Here is a 22,629-nt window from a genome sequence, read left to right on the forward strand (position 1 = left end):
AAAAAACAAAACAAAACGCATGTGTGTGCATTTGCATGTTCATATGTGTGCAGATGTGCATGGGTGTGGCCTGGGTAATATTTCTTAGTTGGCACACATCTTTTTTTTTTTTTTTTTTTTTTTTTTTTTAAGACAGTTTCTCACTAGCCTGGAACTCACAAGTAGATCAGGCCATCTGGTCAGCAAACACTAGGGATCTGACTATCGCTCTGCCTCCCCAGTGTGGGGATTTCAAACCCACCTCACCATGCCAAGCTGGTTAAATGTAGGCTCTGAGATTAAACTAGGATTCTCGTGCTTGCCAGGCAAACACTTGGCTGGCCCCGCTATCTCTCCAGCCTATCTCAGCTATTCTCCAGCTAGTCTTGTTCTGAGAATAGGTGTCTGATGCTCAGAAGGTTCTTACCCAACAAAGAACATTTTGATTCCGACTTAGAGGGAGGTGGCCTTGTCTGTAGGACCACAATTGATTCATGCTCTTTAGATAAAATATAACATTTCATTTCATCTTAGGATATTTATCACTCAGCCTTCTGACTCTTTTATAGCCAAGAAATGAGAGAAATGCAGTAGTTAAGGAAAGGAACTTGCGCTGGGCAGTGGTGGTACACGCCTTTAATCCCAGCACTTGGGAGGCAGAGGCAGGCGGATTTCTGAGTTCGAGGCCAGCCTGGTCTACAGAGTGAGTTCCAGGACGGCCAGGGCTATACAGAGAAACCCTGTCTCAAAAAAAAAAAAAAAAAAATGAAATAAAATAAAAAATAAAATAAGGAAAGGGACTTGCTTCCCGTGGGTATCAAGGACCAGAACCACTCATTTGTGCTTTTCAGTTTTTAGTGATTAGTTATTATTTTTAACTAAATTAATTTTATGTGTGTGGGTGTTTTGCCTGCATTGATGTCTTTACACAATGTGTGTGCAGTGTCCAGAGGCCAGATCTCCTGGGACTGGAATTACGGAAGGTTGTGAGCTACTATGTGGATGATGGGAATTGAACCCATGTCCTTTGCAAGAGCAGCCAGTGTGCTTAATCTCTGAGCCATCTCTCTAGCACATCAGTGGTTCATTAGTAAAAGTGAAAACCTATTATGTACTAGTCATCGTAGTAGGCTATGGTGATCCTGACAAATAAGACCCAGCCCCCAGGGAACCTGTTTCTAGTGACTCAGGCAGGAATATAAGGACACATAAGAAAATAAGGCTATACTCTGATAGCTCAGGGGTCCAATGGGAGGCCAAAGAAGGGCATCTTTTCTGTAGAAGAGTGCTTTGGGGTTTGGATCAGGCCAAATGTTGCTGAAAACCTCTGTAGAAGCTAGGTGTGCATTTCTGGTTCTGTTCTGGGAAGGCAGCATGAGAGGAAAAAAAAATACAAACCGAGGCTGGGAAGCCTGTGGAGAAACCACAAGCACAGCAGCAGGGCTGGTCCATCCAGGGCCTAGGGGACAGAAGGTTACAGTAGGCATCTGCACTGGCCAAGCCAGAGCATGTGGAGAAGAGGAGCAAGTGCAAGAGCCAGTTCGTGTCTGGCCTGGGCTGCTGTAGGCTGATCAAACAGTCCTCACAGAGTGGTCCCTAACGAGTAACAGCATCTCCCTAGGCTTGTCAGAAATACAGATTCTCGGAGGCCCAGGTCAGACTTAGCAGGTGGAGCTTCCCAATCTATTGTAGCGAGTGTTCTAGGTGAGTTTAATGGTCACTCAGAGGGAGGCAGTGAGGAACTAGAAGGGCAGTAGTCTATAATGCTGAGCCCAGACTGGAGTGTGCTGGTTCTAGATGCGGGTGGGTGGGTGGGTGGCAATGTCTAGGAGCTACTGCTGAAGCCTTCCAACTGCTGCAGGGTGACACCAAAGGGCTTGTCACAGTTGCAGAATCAGGCCTCCTTCAAACCTGACAAATCACAAGCTTATTGTGACCGCACGCACGCACGCACGCACGCACGCACCCACGCACCCACGCACCTACACCTACACCTACTAGGAGATTTACTTCCATCCCAGAGGCTAGCCTAGAGGCAGGAATGGGGGTTGATGCTCAGGATTGTGGTAGAGTCAAGATGACCAAACTGTGACATGATCTTTATGAATGAGTTTGGGCTTAGCACTGAAGTTAGAGTGAGGCAGATTCCTAGCATGTAACAAATAAACAGCATCACTAATGGCTTCAGCTGTCATTAGTGATGGAGGGTATCTCCAGAAATGTCACATCCTAGTGATTCACTGAGCCTGAACCTAGTTCTGACCCCATTAGGAGAAACTGAGGCACAAAAATCAAGTAACTTACTGAAGGCTCCTAAGCGAGCCCTCTGGCCTCTTCTCCAGTAGTGGCAGAGCTGTGGTTCAAACCCATGGTTCTTGGCTTATGTGTGTGTCTTAGACCACCACTCTCACTTCTCTGAACTCTGAACTGTAGCTTTTCAGCCGTATTGCCTGTGGCAGTTTCATATGTTTCACAAAGACCCTGACTGAGAGCCACACAGGAGGGAAGGGTTTATTTGGCTTACAGTTCCAGGCGATGGATCATTATTATGGGGACATCCAGATAGAAACGATTCCTTCTGAGAACAGGTGGGAATGAGTGTATCCGTGCTGCCTGCTTGCCCTTTCCACTCTTACATACTTCAGGGTCCAACATAAGGAATGGCGCCACCCACAGTGGGCTGGGTCTTCCTATATCAACTAACAAGGCCTGCCTACAGGTCAATTTAACCTATTTAATTCTCTTTCCAGGTGACTACAGGTTACTCTAAATGCTGTGGAATTAACAGGTAAACCTAACCAGCACATTGCCTAACTTTTTGCAAGTAGCTAAAATTGTGTCAAGTGGAACTTCTAAAGTGAAGAAGTTCCACAGCTCGGTTCTGGGAGACAAAGCTTAAGAAGGAGCCAACTTATTCCCCAGGGCAGAGCTACTGCATGCTCTCCCTGAAGGGTTAAATAGCCACATGGACCCCCAGACACATCTGTGCTTATTGTGACAACTCTGTGTAAATTTATCCCGTTCTGTGGAGGCCCCCTGCAAGTGGCCAGATGGTCTCTGTCTTGGTGAGGAAGAGGCCACCATGAACCACCAGGATGGTTTGCTCTGCTGGGTCACAAGGAAAACAAACGTGGTCTCAGCCAAGTGGGGACAACTCTGTTGTTCACCCAGAGTTGGGAGCCGAGGTCTCAGAAATCAAATTGCTCACAATCCTATGTCTGGCTCGCTTGCTCATTCTTAGTAGTCTGTTTATCGGGATGAAATGAACATCTAATGCTTTCACATCACTGTCTTTTCAGAGGTGTGGTTGTTTCAAGAGATTTCGAGTAGTTTGAGGGGATTGGCAAGAACTATTCTCCCCCCTTCTCCCACCACACACCAAAAGGCAATGAATACAAAACTAGACATTTGTAAATGTGTATTACCCTCCAGGGGAAGGGTCTGTCTATTTTGGGGAAGATACTTTCCCAGCCATCCATCCTAGCAGCTTTCTCTGCTGCCCACAAGTGTTACCAAGCAGGTGTGGCTTCATCAGTGTGTACTTAGCAAGGCAGCCTGTCCACAGGCAAGCAGACCTTTTCATATAGTCCATAGGCCGCAGAGGGATAGTTTTGTTTTGCTTCGATGCCATTATCTTTTTCTTCGCCAAACCCAAGCATTTCTGATCTTGAATTTTGACCCCTTTGTTTCGACGTTCAAGTCTGTTCTGTGACTATGTTCTTCAAAGCTGTGGGTCTGTGGACCAGCAGCACTGAAATCTCCAGAGAGATTGAGGCTCTATCCCAGACCTCCAAACAAAGCCCTCTTTCAATGTATATGTATATGTATATATTATATATGATATAGATGAACATAAGATGTGTGTGTGTGCACATGATGTGTGTGTGTGTGGTGTGTGTGTGTTTAGTGTTAGGAGGTAGTTTTATGAGTCCAGCCATCTCAGGAACGAGTTCCACCTTGTTGTCAGGATCAAAATTGAGTCCATGTTCCCAGTGCCTGGAGCCCAACTCCTGTGCTGCTTCTTCAGATGTTTCCTGTTTGACTGCTAACCCGTAAAGGATGTCAAGAGGGAAGATGCTGTTATCCTGTTATCTACACTCAGGCTCACAAGTCATAAATGTGTTCCTAGTTAATCGTCTATGCGCAGCTTGCCCACCCCTTTACCTCCTTATCATTCCAAAACTCCAGGCCAGCAGAGTCCAGGAGGGGACATGATTGCCAAAGATGACTCAAGGTCTCTGAAACCAGCTTGCCTGGATAAGGCCCAGTCACCAATGTTGACTTCCTTGCTTAACCCCTTGTGTCAAAATATGATTGGCCAATGCAACAGCCCACCCCAATTCTCCTTGTTTTGTGTTCCAATTCTATAAAAGGTTGTACAATCTCCCTTCCGGGAGGTGAAGTAGCCACCTTCCTGGGTGCTCAGAAAACACAGCTTACGTTATAAAACTTCTAGTGAGTTCTCTTGCCACCCACCCTGAACCCACCAGAAGAGGCTACAGGTCAATCTTAGGCATCGTCCTTAATGATTCACTACCTTATTTTTTTTCCAAGAGAAAATTTCAGCTGGAGCTCCTTGGGTTAGCTAGACTGGCTGGCGAGCAGGTCAGTGTTCGTCATGTGGGTTCTGGAGGGATCAACTAAGCTCCTCATGCTTGCACAGCAAGTACTTGACTACCTAACCTATCTCTGCAACCCAGAACCTGCATCCTAACAAGGTCTTAGGCACCAGCAACTGTGAGACATCCTACTATAGTTGTCTGGGTTTCTCCATTACCTTCAACTGAAGTCTCCACTGAGCACTTACTTCGGGGCTAGATTTCATTTTTGGTCAGCTTTCAGAACTTAAAAACATACACGTTCCAAAATCCCTTCTTTTTTCCCCTCCTATGATGTCATTCATTTTACCTGGCCTGCCACAAGAAAGAAAAAAGGCAAATTGGGTCCAACTCATATGTGTATTCTAAGACCAACTTCTTAATGGCATCTGTTAAAGCCGCCACCATTAACTGAGTCCCAAGTGTTGCCAAGATTAATTGAGAAATGCCTGAAGGTAAAATAAATACTGCAGCTTAGTTTAATTCAAAACCGTATCAGCCAAGAATGGAGGTGCAATTAGTGATAAAGATGTTAATAATTAGTTGTGCTCTGTTAAGTTTTATATTCATGGTTATATAGAGTGGAGAAAGAATTTCCCCAGGAGGGAAGAAATCAATGTTTCACCTTGATTGCTATTTTAATGTGCTTATTTTAATGGGGCCATCCTGGAGGAACCCTTGGGCACATTTCCAGCTTTACATAAATGTAGAATTAATTATTACAAAAGCATATAATTTTAGAGTTGGAGCAACCTTGGCGGTCATTTAATTCAGCTTCGTCATTCCACAAATAAGTAACAATCGGATGGCTTGAGTCCTTCTACAGAGCACTGAGATCTGGGCTTCTGTACTCTCAGACCAATGGGGGGGGGCACCTTCTCAGACCCCTTGCACTGTGTGTCTCCTGTTGCCTCAGAATTCCCCAGACACAATTAGATGGGTTATTTCCAAAGTCCTTTCCCTAGCCTGCATTCTGCTATGGCTGCTTTTGTTTGTGAGGTTGGGATCCTGGAACACATTCCTGGTTCCCTTTTGTTTTTCTGAACCATTCCTAGCTCTGTGCTTTGTCAACAGCAGTTGCATAATAAATAGACATGCATGTGTGCCTGGGGCTGGAGGGTGTGCGCTCTTCTTGCAGAGGGCCTGAGGTTAGTTCCTAGTGCTCAGTCTGGCAGCTTACAAACCCCCTCTAACTGCAGCTCCAGAGGATCTCATGCCCTCTTCTGCACACAAATAAAAATAAGCAGTAATAATATAAATGAATAGTAATAGAAATTGATTGGCAGTGGAATTCTGGACCTGTCTTTGCTTTTCTGTTGTGGTACTGGTACTGAGGTAGAAACCCAGCCTTGTTCACAGAGAGGATGAGCTACATCCCCAACCCTGCAGCCAAATACCCTGATCATTAGAAATGACTGCATCTTCCCACCTGAGGCATGAAGCTGACCCCCGGTGGAGTGGGAAAATGCTTCAAATCAGGGCATTTGGCTTTGAGAGATGCAGTGGTTAAACGTTGATGAGCATAACCACTTCATATGCGATTTTTTTACAGTCTCAGAAGGCAGTGGATCTTTAAAAAAATAAAATAAAATCTAAAGATTCATGCCAGCATGAGGATGATTTAGCATGAGGATGATTTATTGCTTGGCATGGGTTTCCTTGAGACAACAGAGACAATTGCTTAATTCCCCTCTGGTCTTTTAAGGTCAATGCAAGTTAGGTCTCAGGACTGTAGTAGAATGTCATGGGGTCAGGCTAAGCCTCACTTACCCAAGAATGCTCTTGGGCTATGCATGGTCTTGGAGATCATGTGGAATATCAGACACAGCTGAGTGAGAAAGAAAAAAAAACCACATTATCGGGGGAAAAGTGAATGGGACACTAATTGATGCTGAAGTTGCAATTACATCTTTACAGGTCTCAGAAACCCCAGGAGCTCCCCATGACTTGCAGAAATGGCCAAGCTCCCTGGTGCAATGAGCTTGCACTGACCACAGCATATGATTCTAACCTTGCTTCTAACCTTTCACATTACCTGCAGGCCATCCAGGCATTGATTTTCAGCACCGTTCTCCTCTAGTCTCCAGGAAGCCTCTGTCTTGGCTTCCACGATGTCTCTTCTGAGCCATGGTTTCAGAGCCTTTGAGTTGGTACGCAATTCACATGACTCTGTTGCTCTTTGTTCTGTGCTTGTCTTTAGGAGCAGGACCAGAGGTCCCATTGGCCCTGGCAAGTATGGCTATGGGAAGGCTCCCTACATCTTACCACTGCAGACGGATGCCACACATACTCCACAGAGGCTTCGGAGACAAAGGCCTTCATCCAGGCACTCCAGGTCCCAGGAGGCATCTGCTTCTAAGCAGGGCTACAGGCCACCAACCCACCAGTTCTCCCACAACAGACCTCTCTATCAGAGCGACAGTGGCCCTCGTTCTGGACTGCCACCTTCTGACGCCTCTATCTATCAGCTGCCTTTGACCCAAGACCAAAGCTATCCTGCAGCTTCAAGTCTCTTCCACAGCTCGGAATTGAGCGGTAACAATGGTGCTAGGCCCCAAGGGGCAGCTCAGGCCTTCTCCCAGCATCTTCGATCCACAGCAATCTCCTGCATCGGGGCCTATCGGCAATACAAACTGTGCAACACTAACGTGAGTACCCAGCACCTCACCCTGGGCTTGGAGGCAGCTGTTTCTCTTAATTCCTGGTCAGTTGGCACCCATTACCTGAAAGATTGAGGGAGTTCATGTCAACAGACCTTTTATCTCTTTTCCCTTTATTCTTCCATGTATTCACCCATATGTGTTCTGTGTGTGTGTTTGTGTGTGTGTGTGTGTGTGTGTGTGTGTGTGTGAAGCTAATGCTTTAAAAAGGAAGTATACCTAACTGATGGAGTTGCATCAACAATTGTGTGGTAGTGATATTATCAATTATCCATCTCGGGGTGCCAACTTACAGAGTGTCAGTGGCTTGTGCCAATATTGTTTTCGTATGTGCGTACCTATTTGTGTGTATGCACAGGCATGTATAGGGCACAGGCCAATGTCAGATGTCTTCCTCGCCCACTTTCCACCTTGTCTTTAACTTATTTTTCTTGTCTTGTTAAATATTTATTTATTTTTACTTCTGTGTATGTGTGTGTGGGCCTCTGTGAGTACATGTATATCATGTGGGCACAGGAGCCCATGGAGGCCAGAAAAGGATATTGGATCCCTTGGAACTGGACTTTCATGTGGTTGTGAGCTGTCTGATGTGGGTCCCGGTAGCTGAACCCGAGTCTTCTGAAAGCGGTGGATACTCTTAACTGCTGATTCATGTCTCTAGCCCCTCCTTATTTTGTTTCTTGTTGAATCTGAAGCTCCCTGACTCAGCTATTCTAACCGGCCAGAAAGCTTCAGGAATCTCCCTGTTCCTGTCTCCCCAGTGCTGGGATCACAGGTACACCCTTCTGTGGCAAACACTTACCAAATGAACCATCTCCCCTACCCCAACAATATTCATTCTTTGCTCATGAGTCAGGTGCAGTTTGGCTGCCAAGGAAGGAGGTGTTTGGTGGGGGCGGGGGGAGCCACCTAGCAATCTTCTTGGAGACTCCCTGCTACTCCGGAGAGCAAGCACCTCAGGTGATGCACAACCAAAGGAGAAAATGGAGAGATCACGACGAGGCCCATCTCAGGAGAGAGCCAGGACAGCTGGGATGGGAGATGTGTGTGGAGTGCTCTGGCCAGCAATTACTTTCTCACTTGGGTGGGCTATTTCAGGAATTTAAGAATTTGAATAGCAGTCATCTCATTGTGTAGATCATCTGAATACCCGCTTTGGAGATTAGTTCAAAATGTATTTTTTTTTGGTCCTTCCTTCTTCCCACATCTCAGTAATCTCTGCTTTCATCAGTAACTCCCCTGGAGCCAGGCCTTGCACATGCTACTTTTCCCGACTCCTCTGATCTTCTGCTTAACTCAGTGAATTTGTTCCCCTCTTCATTTCACAGTTGCAAAGCAAGGTTTAACAACTTAGGCAGACACCACTGCTCCCAGATAGTAAAGCAAGCGATCGTTATGAACTGTGTGACTAGGCACGGTGCTTCTAACAGCAATGAAGGGCCAGGCAGAATGGAAAGGAGCAGGGACTGGGAAGAGGTTAAGTTTCTAAGCTGCTACAGTTTTCATTAATAATTTAATCTGCCTTAATACTCGTCGGTGGGTAACAGGACAGCTGGTACATATTAGCTTCAATTTCCTCATTAAAAATCTATTTCCTGCTATGGAGTCCATAGAAGTGACTTAATTTGTGATCTTAATAATTCCTCCAAACGCCTGCTCTGCCTTTTAGCCTGTTCGTCCATGGTGAGATTGTAGGGAATTATTCGTTTCTATAAAGCACTCATTTTTCTAAAGCCAGAGCTAGCCAGCCAGCCAGCCTGCCAAATTGCAATGAATTCCGTGCCGTGGAAGATGAAAGTCCCATTGTCTATTGGTCTGAGGATGAAGCTCTGTGGTAGAGCATTTGGCTAGCACGCACGAGGCCCTACATTTGGTCCTCTGAAATGAAAAAGAAAAAAAAAGTCCAAATATTTTATAGTGTTGTTATGAGAATCAAATGAGGTGTTGCCTAAAAATGTTTTGTGAACTGAAAAAGTAAGGAGTTACTTGCCTACGGGATCAGATGTGGATCTTGTTTTGAATAACCATTAAAGCTGTTCTATTAAAGGGAAATCAACTCTTTGGTAAAGTCACACATATTCTCCCACTGACAAGTATGTCTTGTAATTTTGAGATCAAAGGAAGTCATAAAGAAAAAGGAAAAGACAGAGAACAGTGGGAATAAATGTGGAACTGTTGTCTACTTAATCTTTTTTCATCTGATTTTCATTCGTGTGTGTGTGTGTGTGTGTGTGTGTGTGTGTGAAAGAGAGAGCTATGTGTATGTGTGAGTGTGTGAGAGAGTGCTATGTGTGTGTATGTGTGTGTGTGAGTACTCTCTGTGTGTATGTGTGTATGCTATGTGTGTGTGCATGAGAGAGAGTTCTCTCTCTGTGTCTCTCTGTCTCTGTGTATATGTGTGAGTGAGAGAGCTATGTGTGTGTGTGTGTGAGAGAGAGAGAGTGCTATGTGTATGTGTGTGTGAGAGTGCTTTGTGTGTGTATATATGTTTGTGAGAGTGCTATGTGTGTGTGAGAGAGTGTGTATATGTGTGTATGTTATGAGTGTGTGTGTGTGAGAAAGTTCTCTGTCTCTGTCTCTTTGTCTGTCTGTCTCTGTCTCTGTCTTTCTCTCTCTCTCTCTCTCTCTCTCTCTCTCTCTCTCTCTCTCTCTCTCTCTCTGTGTGTGTGTGTGTGTGTGTTTACTGGAGCTGGAGTTCCAGGCATTTGTGAATCATCTGAAGTAGATACTTCAAATTTGAACTCGGGTCCTCTGGAAGACCCTCAAGTGGTCTTGACATGTAAGCCATCTGTCCAGCCTCAGGCATATCAATTTATTATCTAATTACTGTTTGCAAAATAGAGATCTATGGCTGGATGTGGTGATCTAGGTCTTTAATCTCAGCATTTGGAAGGCAGAGGCAGGCATGAGTTGGAGACCTGCCTGGTTCGCATAGTGAGGGCAACATAGAAAGACCACGTCTCCAAAAACCAAACCAAACCAAAACAGAGAAAAAGAAGACAAAGACAAACAAAATGAGTTAGGAATGATACAGAAAGTCATCTCTCTGGTGTCTTGGCCTCTTGACTTGCAGTTTTCAAGCACATACTCTATGCTTTCAATAGCAGGTACAAGTTTTGTTTGTTTATTTGTTTGTTTGTTTTTCATGTATGTTACATAAACCACCCATGAGCTCACTATATAGCAGAGGATGGCCTGGAACTCTGCTGAGATTGCAGGCACACACCATCATACCCAGTGCTCTGGACATTAAAAGTGGGAAATAGTTAAATCTCTGTCTTAGTTTAAGTTTCATTGCTGTGAAGAGACACCATAACCAAGGCAACTCTTATGAAGGCAAACATTTAACTGGGGCCAACTTACAGTGTCAGAGGTTCAGTCCATTCTCATCATGATTGGAGCATGGTGGCGGGAACCATGGTGGCACACAGGCAGGCATGGTGCTAGAGATGCCAGAGTTCTACATCTTCATCCGAAGGCAGTTAGAGGGAGACTGTCTCTTCTAGGCATCTAAGAGGAGGGTCTCAAAGTGCACCCCCAGAGTGACACACTTCCTCCAACAAGGCCACACCTCCTAATAGTGCCACTCCCTGGGCGGAGCATATTCAGACCACCACAGTCACCAATACAGGACAGAATCAAATGTTCTGTGCCTTAGAGGTATCATTTCATATTTTTTGTTGTGACCTTCTACACAGTGCATGCAACTGTCCCAGGAACACACCCTGCCTGTATTTATGGAGAATGGGAGACTTATCTCCCTCTCCCATGGGTCCAGCTACTTTCTTGCCTATTTTCTTTTTATAAGTTTTTTACTTCTTGAGACTTGCACCACACTCCATGAATACTTAAAAGCTTCCATTTTTTTAGGCGTCCTCCAAGGCCAGTCCTGGGTATGACGCTCTCCTGAGAGGTTGCGTGAGATTGAGTATAGACCCATCCTCTTAGCTTATTATGCTGTGAATATATAAGGAAAACCTGGAAAAGAGAAAGGCACAGGGACCACGTCCAAAGACAGCCAAGCCCTGGGACCCAAGAGTCCTCTCCGATAGAATCTCATCACAGGCCCTCTCTTGATGAATTATTGAGAGACACGTGAATTTTTTGCTAGAGACTCATTTCTCTACACCAAGGCTTTTGTATGTGGCTGTTCTCTGTCTCATTATAAAATCTGAGACTCCCAAAGGAAGACAGATGCTCTGCGTAAACCCCGAGGTTTATAGAAACACTTGAGTCCTGGGGGTTATGCTTACTATCAGAGCGCGAAGAGAATTATACTGAAGCCTAAGTTCCTAGACTTCAGCCATGGACCAACTCTGCAAAAAGGCTTTTCTAGGGAGAGCAGTGTCCACGTCCTAGGCAGTGATGTCACCTAGACAGCTCCATGCTTCCCATGATCCCCAACACGAAGAGGTGAGATGCAGCCCTAAATCATGCAGATCTTCCTACTCTAAAAGGAAAATGCCTCAGGACAGTACTATGGAAAATATTACCCGAATTAACAAGAAAATGTACGTTAGCACTTAAATCCTCTCCAAAGATTAAAAATAATATGCATGCACCTTTTCTCTTCTGGCTGTTATCTGGGAGAAGAGAAAGAAGGGGATAAAATCTCGCTTATGTTGCAAACACCAGTCTCTCAACTCCATCCTTAAACTAATGTTAAGCATATCTTACTTGAGTTTTGATGGCTCTCCTGGTGGTTCTGAGATTCCTACCACAGTTCTGAGATGCATGGTGGTGACTCTGAGGAGACTGGGTGAGGGACAAATATTTTACAGGCTTATTCAGCACCCTGTCTCATTTCTGTCCCTGGCTCCTCCCTCCACAGCATAATTGCTCTCAAACAGTGAGTCTCAACCTTTCTAGCGCTGTGACCCTTTAATACAGTTCCTCATGTTGCCATGACCCCCAACCATAAAATTATTTTTTTTTTGCTACTTTATAACTGTAATTTTGCTGCTGTTGTGGATTGTAATGTAAATATTTTTGGAGATAGAGGTTTGCCAAGAGGGTCTCGACTCACAGGTTTAGAACTGTTGGCTCTAAAGAGATGCAGGGAGAGGCCTGTTTGCAAGTACTTGTCCTCCATTGTATATGGTGCTAGAATACACGACAAAGCAAGGGGAATCCTGGGAGCACAGAGTGGGGCCCTGGGTTGGGGAAGACTCTGCTGAGTAGGGGGTGGTTAAGTTAGCTTTTAAAAATGACCAGCAAAGACAAAGAAAAGAGCATGTGAGATCAAAGAAAGGGCTTAGCTAGGATCAGGGAGAAGGACTGTACTGGGGTCGCAGGAACCTGCCAGGTGGTTGGAATCCACCTCCCATCTCCATTCCTACAATAAATAATTGGAAGCCTTTAATCAGAATGTATCTTTTAACAGACCAAAGTACGGCAACATGATGGGAGCCTTGCTTGACCTTTTAGATGCATGTGCTTGAAACATTTTATGCAGAACAAAAGTCAGAAACAAGCTTAAGCTATTCTGCATGGCTATAATTCTAGTACTTGGGAGAGTGAGGTAGGATTGTGAGTCCAAGGCCGGTACAGGCTGCTCACTAAAGGCCTAAAGAGACCCTGTTGTTGTTTGCTTTTCTTTAAAGCAAGCAAACTAACTGTCTGGTTTAACTAGTGATTAGACTTGCAAGGCAGTATGAGATAGTACCCATGAAGGTGGCTTTGCAAGGGGAGCCTAACTTGGGTGTTGGGATACGTGTTCTTGGCTTGGAGGGCCACTTATTTTGGCTCCCATAAGTCAGAGAGCAGTATAATCTCTGCCTCCAAGGCTTAACTCTAGGTATGGGAAGGTCAAACCCAGCTGTCTGCATTGGACCATTGAACCATACCCCAGCCCCTATGTGGACAGGTGAAGAAGGTGGTCATTACTTGGCTTGGATGGAGTCAGTAAGGCTGTGGATTTTCCAGGTACAGTGGACTAAAGAAGCAATGAGACCTAGAGCTTCTTCCTGCATGCTGAGGAGAAGGGGCAGGCAGTTTGGGAACCTCTGGGGAGAATAGGAAATCTTCCCAGAGAACCGTCTTCCCCAGCAAGGAGTAAGTTCACCTTCAGAAGTGAAGACACAACCCTGACACAGAGGTATCTCCAATTCATCAGTTGCCCTGTGATTTCTGGCTATAGCTAAGACCAGGAAGTCCAGTCGACAGCCATGTCTTTTACAGGGGATCTCAGTCAGGCCCAAGATCAGTGGTTCTGAATTTTCCTAATGCTATGACCCTTTCATACAATTCCTCATGTTGTGGTGACCCCCAACCATAAAATAATTTCCTTGCTACTTCATAACTATAATCTTGCTCCTGTTATGAATTATAATGTAAATGCCTCATGTGCAGGATATCTAATACATGTCCCCTGTGAAGTAGATGTTTGACCTCCAAAGGGGACATGATCCACAGTTTGAGAACCACCCCTCTAGACTTAAAAAATAGGTTTTTTTTTTAAATGGGGAAATGCTATCAGAGATGGGGAAACCAAACTTCTGGTGCCTTAGAAGATGCAGTTAAACAATCTTTTCTATCATCTGATTCTAGGTTTATATTAGCATTTGCTGGACATATTAACCCATCAAGACACTTGAGACTAAGGTATCTGTCTTTCCCTGGCATCTTCTCTTAGGCCCACTGAACTTACTGCATTCTCCTTAGGGACCAGACTGATGCTGTCTCCTCAGGGACCAGCTTTTAAAAAAGATCATCATTAAGGGTCAGTCGACTCTTTATTTTGCTAGAATATACATTAAGTGTGTAGCTGGCTAAATGCCCCACCTTCTCCCCTATATGTTATATTCCTCTCCACTCACCTTTCACTCCCACCCCTACCCCTACCCCTACCCCTACCCCTACCCCTACCCCTCCCCTCCCCCTACCAGGAGTTCTTATGTATCATTCTTGAGTTGGCCTGTGAGAAACTGGCGTGATTCTTCTTGATGTCCTCAGTAGCCCAGATACCCCAAGCAATGACTTGCTTTGCAGTGGGATACTTTTACGCTTCTAGGCAGAAGCAGAAGGTCCTTGTTAATGGGGTTCCTGATATGGCCACTAAAGGGTTTAAGTTCCTTAGGACAGTTTGCATTGTGCATGTTTGCATAAATGTGTTCATCGTCACCTAGTTAGCAAAAAGCATTTTTTAAAAAATGTTTGTACAGCTATAGACATTTATAGATAATTTAAAGAATTGGAAGTACATGAATGACCTGAGACAGGGCCTAGGGGTGTGTGTGTGTGTGTGTGTGTGTGTGTGTGTGTTTGTGTTGTGTGTTTGTGTGGATGTGTTGTGTGTGTGATTTTGTGTGGTTGTGTGTGTGTGATTGTGCTTGTGGTTGTATGTGTGTGTGGTTGTGTATGTGCGGTTTTGTGTGTGTGGTTGTGTGTATGTTGGGGAGGGACTTAAGAATAGAGGGTTCTGGCTGGGGATATGGCATAGTTGGGAGAGTGCTTGCCTGTCATAGTTGAGGCTGTGGGTTTGATACCCAGGACCACATAAAGCAGATGTGACACAGCCCTCATTCCAGCACTAGGGAAGTAAATGCAGGAAGGTCAAAAGTCTAAGGTCACCTTTGGCCAAACAATGAGTTCAAAGTCAGCCTGGGATACATGAGACCTTGTCTTTTAAAAAAGAAAATATTCTTCTGGGTGAGCGGATGGATTTAGTTACATTGACATGCTTTGGGGCTTTGACCTGTGCCCTGGAATGAGAAGAAAACTTTTCTTCTCGGGGGAACATTATGAGCTTCTTCTCTTGGATGAAAAGTGATGCACTTGGGAATTAAGAAAAATTCAGATTAGTGCAACAGTGTATGCAGAATGTATAAGAGGTACAATCTTATTTCTTCACAAGCACACACAATACTAAATGTATCTGAGAATCCCTTCTATTTTCAGGGGGCGGGGAGAAAGAAAAAGAAACATTCAGATCAGAAATGAAGTGTAATGCCTTGACTTCAGACAAACCATTTCAGTGAGCAGAGAATTATGGGAGTGGAACAGTGCTGTAAACTGGCAACTTTGTTGCACACTGGGTTAAACCTCAGCCAGATCTTTGGAGATTAGGTGTGGGCAAGAGCAAATGCAAAGTTTGCCATTCCTTTGGTGATTTACACGTTAGGCCACAAGAAGCTAAGTAGATGGTGTGTGTGTGTGTGTCTACATGCACACACGTGTGCATGCAGGCATGTGCTGACATGAATACATATGACAGGTGTGGAGGTCAACTTGGGATATATTTCCTCAATCTTCTCCTTCACCTCCCCTCCTTTTTGAGACAGGCTCTCTCAATGACTGCTCAGCCAGCGAGTTTCATGGCTGTTCCTGTCTCTGTCCCTTTAGTGCAGGGTCACAGGAATGTACGTTACCCTGGCTTTTCACATGGGTTCCGGGGACTCCCAGGGGATCTGAACTCAGGTCCTCCTGCTTCTGTGGCAAGCACTTTTCTGACTGAACCATCTCCCCAGGCCCCTAAGTAGGTCACTTGGTAGTTACTGACTTGGGGGTCACAGTCTATCCCAAGTAGGCCTGCCTACCTGTCCTCATGAAGCGAACTAAAAGAGTCAAAATAGAGGTAGAAAATAGAAAAGTGTTTGTATTCAATGTGGCCACATTGGAAAGAAGCACAGAGATCCAGCAGAACCCTCAAGTCCTTTTTCCTCTTGGGGCCCTGAAGTGAGAGCAAGGTTTAAATAGAGGGCCAAGGATATTCACTTCTAAGTAGTCCAGCCAAGGTGTGGCCCTGCTCCACTCTGACCTGTCCATATCCAGGCTGCTAGTCCATCCTGCAGGGTGCTCTGACAAACTGGTGTCTTTCCTGGAGACTCATTCTCTGATGGGTGTCCTTTCCTCCTACCATCTGACTCCTTGAGGAAAGTCTCATTTGTTTGGGGTCCTCTGTTTCATCAGTCTAATAGTCTGATTGAGGGATGTTGTGTCTCTTCAGAATGTCTTCTGCCAGCCACTTCCTCATCAAGGCTTGAGAACATTTCTAGATTTCTCTTTTAGATCCTTTCAAGGGAAAAGTTAAGTGTACCTTCTGTTGCCATAGTTGCTGATCTTTTGATTGAATCCAGAGTAACTTCAAGGATTTTTTTTTAAAGTACATATCTGACCCAGGCAGATTCAAGGTCAAGTTTCTTGGCACTATCTTCACTGTGTGTGGTGCTCCACCACTGGGCATGGTGCCCCTCATCTCCTCAGGAAAAGAAAATAGTTTAATTACCAAAAGGTAACTGTTGATCACTGATGGTGGCCTGTTGAGCTGTGGAATTAGGCACTCCAAGTTGTCAACTCCGATTAACCAGGGTTGCTAGAAATGTAGCCAGAATTAATTTTCATAATTCTCTGTGTGACTCATAGTATCCCCTAGGCACTTGTGAAACAGAAGTTTGGATAGGGCACATGGGTCTTTATAAGGATTCAGCTCACACTGAAGTACATCTTCATTTCTCTGATGGAAACCATGTCTCCCTCTCTTGGGTGGACAGGGCCAGTTGAGGGGAGCCCATCTCCCAGGGGGCATTCCTTGGCTGAAAAGCTGCAGCCTTTGTGGGTTCCATACTGAGTAACCCTGTTCTCTTTCTGCATAACTTCCTACCCTCCCCCTTCACTGCCAGCTTTCTGCCCTGAAGACTGTGAGAATCTGTGCCCCCACAGGCAAGGCTCAGTTCTTCAGGAAACCTGCCCACAGCCAACTCACAGCTTAACAGAGAGACGATTACTGACAAGGTGAAGGGTGACTCAGCCTGGGACATCAGGAAACAACCAATCTAAAAATCTAACAAATGTACAGCCATCTGAACCTGGAAGTATTAGCTCTGCGGGGCCTGCTAAAACTGAGGAGATTATATGCTGATAATACGAGACAAGTGCAAACAGATGTGATGTACCAGAGAGACAGAAAACAGGAGTTCCCTGCCCTGCGTGGCGGTGTCCTCACTCCTTAAGGCTGCAGCTGCTTCATCAAGCCCATGAGACTGAACCTCTCCTAGGCTTGTAGATCTGTCTCAGAGGTGGTCAGCACCAGGCTTAGGTGCTGTGCCAGTACTTGAGTTTGCTCTCTCTCCCTCTCTCTCTCTCTCTCCCTCTCTCCCTCCTCTCCCTGTCTGTCTCTCTCTGTCTCTCTCTCTCCTCTCTCCCTCTCTTTTCTCCTCCATTTTCTCCTCCTTTTCCCTCTCTCTTACTTTCCCTCCCTCCTTCCTTCTCTCTCTCTCTCTCTCTCTCTCTCTCTCTCTCTCTCTCTCTCTCTCTCTCCCCTTCCTTCCTTCCTCCCTTCCTTTCTTTCTTTTCTTTGGAAAATTACTGTTTTTATTTTATTCACTGAGAGCTTCATGTACTGTACTTTGGCCAGCATTCCCCTCCTTGGATCCTCTTCCATCTCCTTACCCACCCACCTCCTCACTCTCCAACCACTGAGTCTGGTTTGTGGTAGCTGACTTCTGAGTATGGGGCCTGCCATGGCACGTGGTTGATAAACCAGGCATCATTCCATCAAAGAAATTGACTTTCCCTCTTGCAGCATCCTTGGCTATGGCCAGAGCTCCCTGTGCTCTTCCCCTCCTCCAAGGTGTGGGTCTGAACTGTGAAGTGTTACATGTATCTGCCCTTTCTGTCTAGGAAACACTATTTTTTCCCCAAGTCATTCACAGTCTCTGGCTCTTAAAATCTCCTCCACTGTCTTCCTCACAGACCCCTGGAGCTTGAGGGAAGGAATTTGTTGTAGACTTCCTATTCAGGGCTGTGAATTTCATCTTCAGGGTTACACAGCAAGCCCATTACCAGCTGAACTATCATCCCAGCCCCCATTACCAGCTGAACTATCACCCCAACCCCAAGAAGCAGTAGTCTGACGTATCTTTAGTGGCTCTTCCCTCTCAAAGGCAGCACTGAGAACTGCTACAGTTCTTACAGTTCTTACAGTTTCTTGCTTTTCCCTTTTATTGAATATAATTTTACATAATATATTCTAATTATGGGTTCCCTCCCCTCTTCTCCTCCCAGTTCCTCTCCACCTCCCTTCTCATCTGAACCCAGTCTGTTTCTGTCTCTCATTAGAAACCCATAGGCTTCTAAGGGATAATAATAAAATACAATATAGCAAAATATAACAGGATAAAACCCAAACTTATACATCCAAATTGGATAAATGAACCAACAGAAGGAAAAGAACCCAAGAGAATCACAAGAATCAGAAACCCACTCATTTGCACTCTGAGGAATTCCATAAAAACACTAAACTGGAAGCCGTAATATATTTGCAGAGGACCTGGTGCAGACTTGTGCAGGCCCTGTGCATGCTGTCTCAGCCTTTGTGAGTTCATGTGAGCTTTGTTCGTGTTGATTTAGATGGCCTTGTTTTGTTCAGTCCCTCTGGCTCTTACACTCTTTCTGCCTTCTCTTCTGCAGGGTTCTCTGAGCTCTGAAGGGAGAGATTTGATGAAGACATACATTTAGGGCTGAGTGTCTGCCTTACGTTTGGCTGTGGGTATCTATATTTGTTCCCCTCTGCTTCAGGAGAAAGCTTCTGTGATGATGGCTGAACCAGGCAGTATAGCAGAATGTCATTTTATTGCTACTTAAAAAAAAAGAACTGTATTATTTGGCTTTACCTTAGGACCCTCGGCTATCTAGTCTCAGGTTCTTGGCAACCCAAGCAGTGTCATGCATGAGTTCTATCTCGCAGTGTGGGCCTTAAGTCAGTGGTTGGTTGCTCCCACTAGCTATGTGTCACCATTGTTCTAGCATGTGTTTCGGACAGGACAGCCATGTAGATCAAAGTGTGTGGCTGGGTTGGTGTTTACAATTTCTCTTTGGTAGCATCCGGAGTACTTTACCGTGTGAAAGTCACTGGAGTGTAGTGACTCTCTGTAGGTTCAACTTCTCCACATTCATTGAGTTGTATGGGTGTTGTCTTCAGCAATAGAGTCTTGCTGTCCATTTGTAGAGCAGCTATAGTCTCGGCAACAGCCTGGGTTGTTTGGGGATTCCCTTTGTCCAACAACTTAATTAGATATAACCCAATCTATGTAGTGAAAGGTTTCTTAGATAACAAGAGATGGCCAGTCGGGGCTCTGTTTCCATCATTATTCGGTGATTTCTGTTAGATCCCAAAGAAACCCTGGACAAATGGCTAACTGGGGTATCAAAGCAGACGCCAGCAGCCTGGCTCTCAGCATAGCAAGTACCTGTTACAGACTCATCCTGGCTGGTGCATCTCACCCCCTACTCTAAACCTCTACCCCTCCACCTTCTCTGATTCCTTATAAGACCTAGTCATTTTGGCTCTGAGCTTCTCTTGGTCTCTAGGTTCCCATGTTCTCTCTTTGTTCCTTCTAATTTCCTCTCTTGTTCTGCCCCACCCCGTCTCCTCTCATGGACCAGGTCGGCTGGGCAGCTTCAGTCTTCTGGCCTGGTTCAGTCTGCCAGCCTGGTTTAGTCTGGACTCTTCCAGATGCTTCTGGTTGTTTTCTCTCTCATATTTACCGTAAACCATCTCCTCAACCGAACCAGTCATGGCCTCATTTTTCATTTAATTTCATTTAGATTACCCTTCATATATGTATATATTTTAGGAAGTTTTGACTGTATTACATTTCCATACTATCCCTTAATTATGGCCTTTAATTATAGCTGTCTCTCCCTCTCCCGTATTCTCTACTTGCCCCACTCTTCCCTCTCCTTCCCTATTGAGACCCTCCTAGTCCACCCCCCACCACCACATTTTGCCATAACTATGTATTTCATTTTCTTTTCCTAATAGCTCTATCTGTCACTTCTGGTCCTTCATGTGGGATGATTTTCTAGTTCCATCCATCTACCTGCAAACCTTATTTCTTTTTTTTAACGACTGAGTAATACTCCATTGTGTAAATGTACCACATTTTCTTTATCCATTCTTTCACTGAGGGACATCTAGGCTGCTTCCAACTTCTGGCTTTTATGAATAGAGCAGCAGTGAACATGGCTGAGCAGATGTCTCTGTGGTAGGATGAAGCATTCTTTGGGTATACGCCCAAGAATGGTACGGCTGGATCTTGAGGTAGATCCATCCCCTCTCCCTGAGGAGCTGCCACACTGATCTCTGTAGCAGCTGTACACATCTGCACTTCCCTGAGTGACACACCTCCTCCAACAAGGCCATACTTACTAATCCTTTCCAAACAGTTCTGCCTACCAGAAAGCAAGTATGTAAATATATGAGCAACTGATACAGACCACATTGTGTTCTTAGAGATGTATGAAACACACGGTCTCTTTCAGTGGTCTTTCTTCAGTTTTGACGTGTGCTATCAGGTTAATGAATGGTGGCTTCTACCTAATTGTGGAGCCGCTGTGGCTTTATGCAGGTGTGGTCATTGAAGGAGCAGGACATTTGGCCCTTTGGCCTGGTCTGTTTCTGGGAACGACCTGCAGAGCAGTGACTGGTCTGCTGTGGACAGTCTCGGGGCCCTGCCTCTGTGTCCTGAGGGATCTGAGGCAAGGTCTATCACTTCTTCATTCTCAGAGTTCACATCTGTACATTAAAGGGCTTTAGCTTAACTCTCTTCAGCGCCATGCTTCTGGGGTAATTGATCTGGAGAGAGATAGGGGTGGATCTTTTTTTTGCTACTGTAGAGTGTGGGTCTGGGACAGGTACACCAGCATTACCAGGGAGGCACGGTGACTTTTATTATTGAACCCTCTTCCCACCTTTAACTGGGACAGAATCTCTCTCTCTCTCTCTCTCTCTCTCTCTCTCTCTCTCTCTCTCTCTCTCTCTCTCTCTCTCCCCTCTTTGAGTGCATGCATGCGTGCATGGGTGCATGCTTGTGTGTGTGTGTGTGCACCGGCGCGCGCGTGCGCGCGCGCGCGTGTGTGTGTGTGTGTGTGTGTGTGTAGAATATAGCCTACAGTGATGGTTTTCTCTTTCCATGTGTGGGTCCCAGGAGTTGAGCTTATGCTGTTGGGCTTGCTAGCACATGCCTTTGCCTACTGAGTCATCTCAGTAGGCCAAGATGCTTCTTCATTAACAAGTCCTAGTAGCTATTGGTTTTTTTTTCTCCCAGATAAATTTGGGGACTTAGATGGACATGGTGACTTCTCCAAGTCACTTAACTGATTCACATGCTAACTGTACCTGACTCTAGAAAGGGGGCATAAAAAAATCTTGTCTCAAATCTCATCTGAGTGTGGTGGTCCAGGCCTATGATTCCAGCTCTTGGGAGGTGAAGGCATGAGGATCAGGAGTTCAAGGACATCCTTGTCTACAGGGTTTGAAACTAACAGGGATATTGTGAGACTTTGTCTCAAAAGTGAAACAAATCTTCTCCTTTTGCAGCTGCTATTGTTGGGAGTCAGTAGTCAGCAGGGTAGGCTTCTAGAGCCCCCAAGAGATGGGCAGACCCAGCCAGTCAGTTCTTCATAGACTGCCAGAGTTCAGCCCAGCCTTCCTGTCCACCCAGTCCCTCTCCTCACCGACTCCTTCACATTCTGCTTCAAATGGAATCTTGTTCCATATGGTTTGCATCAGGTCAAGCCGGCTCTGGCCACTCTGAGGTGGGGATCAGCAGCTTTCCTCCTCTCTCCCTTCCCAAGCAGGGGATGACTTCCTCCTGCTGGGCCTCATCCCTCCCCTCCCTCTCTTCTTTCATCTTCCAGAAGATCTAGTGCTTCGGATGACATACAGCAGAATTCTTTAAAAACCCTTGAGGGTTTTGAACTATTAGCAGATTATTCCAGAAACTTCTATGCACAGTGCTTTGTAATGTTTAAGAGGCCAGGGGGCTCCTTTCCCTTCTCTTCTGTTAACACAGACAGACAGACAGACACAGACACACACATACACAGAGAGAGAGAGACAGGGAGAAAGAGATACATATACACTCATAAGTATATGTATCATACATGTATACACACAGAAACATATACACACATCACACACACGTATACACACACACACACACACACACAAACATAGACACATTCACAGACACATGTATACACACTGCACCCCTTGACTAGGGTATAGCTGTGTTTTTAAATGACAGATCATACTTTAGCAACAGTATAATCTAGTGGTTCTGATCTTTTATATTTATTTTATGTCAAATACTGCTGTGTTCACCACTTACAAACTAGGTAAAACGGAACTGCCCCATTTTCTTTGGGTACCAGATTCTCCTGGAGACATTTGATGAGATACAGATTCATAGATCTCATCCTAGGGACAGGCATCACTTGTGGAGGGCTCCAGGGAACAAGATCTCTGGGTGTTTTTCATGCATGCTGGAGGTTGGGAGCTCCTGCTTTGGAGGGAAGACAGAATTCGGACATGGAAAGACTGGGAAGACAAAGAAGAGCAGGCCGTTTGATGGGTACCACCTGCACGCATTGAAATCTAGGTTTCCCAA

General features: G+C 45.3%; 1 protein-coding gene across 4 annotated transcripts in view; it reads left to right on the forward strand.

Moving 5' to 3' along the window:
* Thsd4 (thrombospondin type 1 domain containing 4) overlaps positions 1–22,629 on the forward strand; it is a 562,869-nt gene that overhangs the window by 125,470 nt on the left and 414,770 nt on the right. For all 4 annotated transcript variants that reach the window (XM_076925454.1, XM_076925453.1, XM_076925455.1 and 1 more), the window contains one exon: positions 6,778–7,225. In XM_076925454.1, coding sequence (XP_076781569.1) covers positions 6,778–7,225 — 448 coding nt within the window. The remainder of the gene's footprint in view (positions 1–6,777; positions 7,226–22,629) is intronic.

The sequence above is a fragment of the Arvicanthis niloticus genome, chromosome 26 (genome assembly GCF_011762505.2).
Source record: "Arvicanthis niloticus isolate mArvNil1 chromosome 26, mArvNil1.pat.X, whole genome shotgun sequence".
Taxonomy (NCBI): domain Eukaryota; kingdom Metazoa; phylum Chordata; class Mammalia; order Rodentia; family Muridae; genus Arvicanthis; species Arvicanthis niloticus.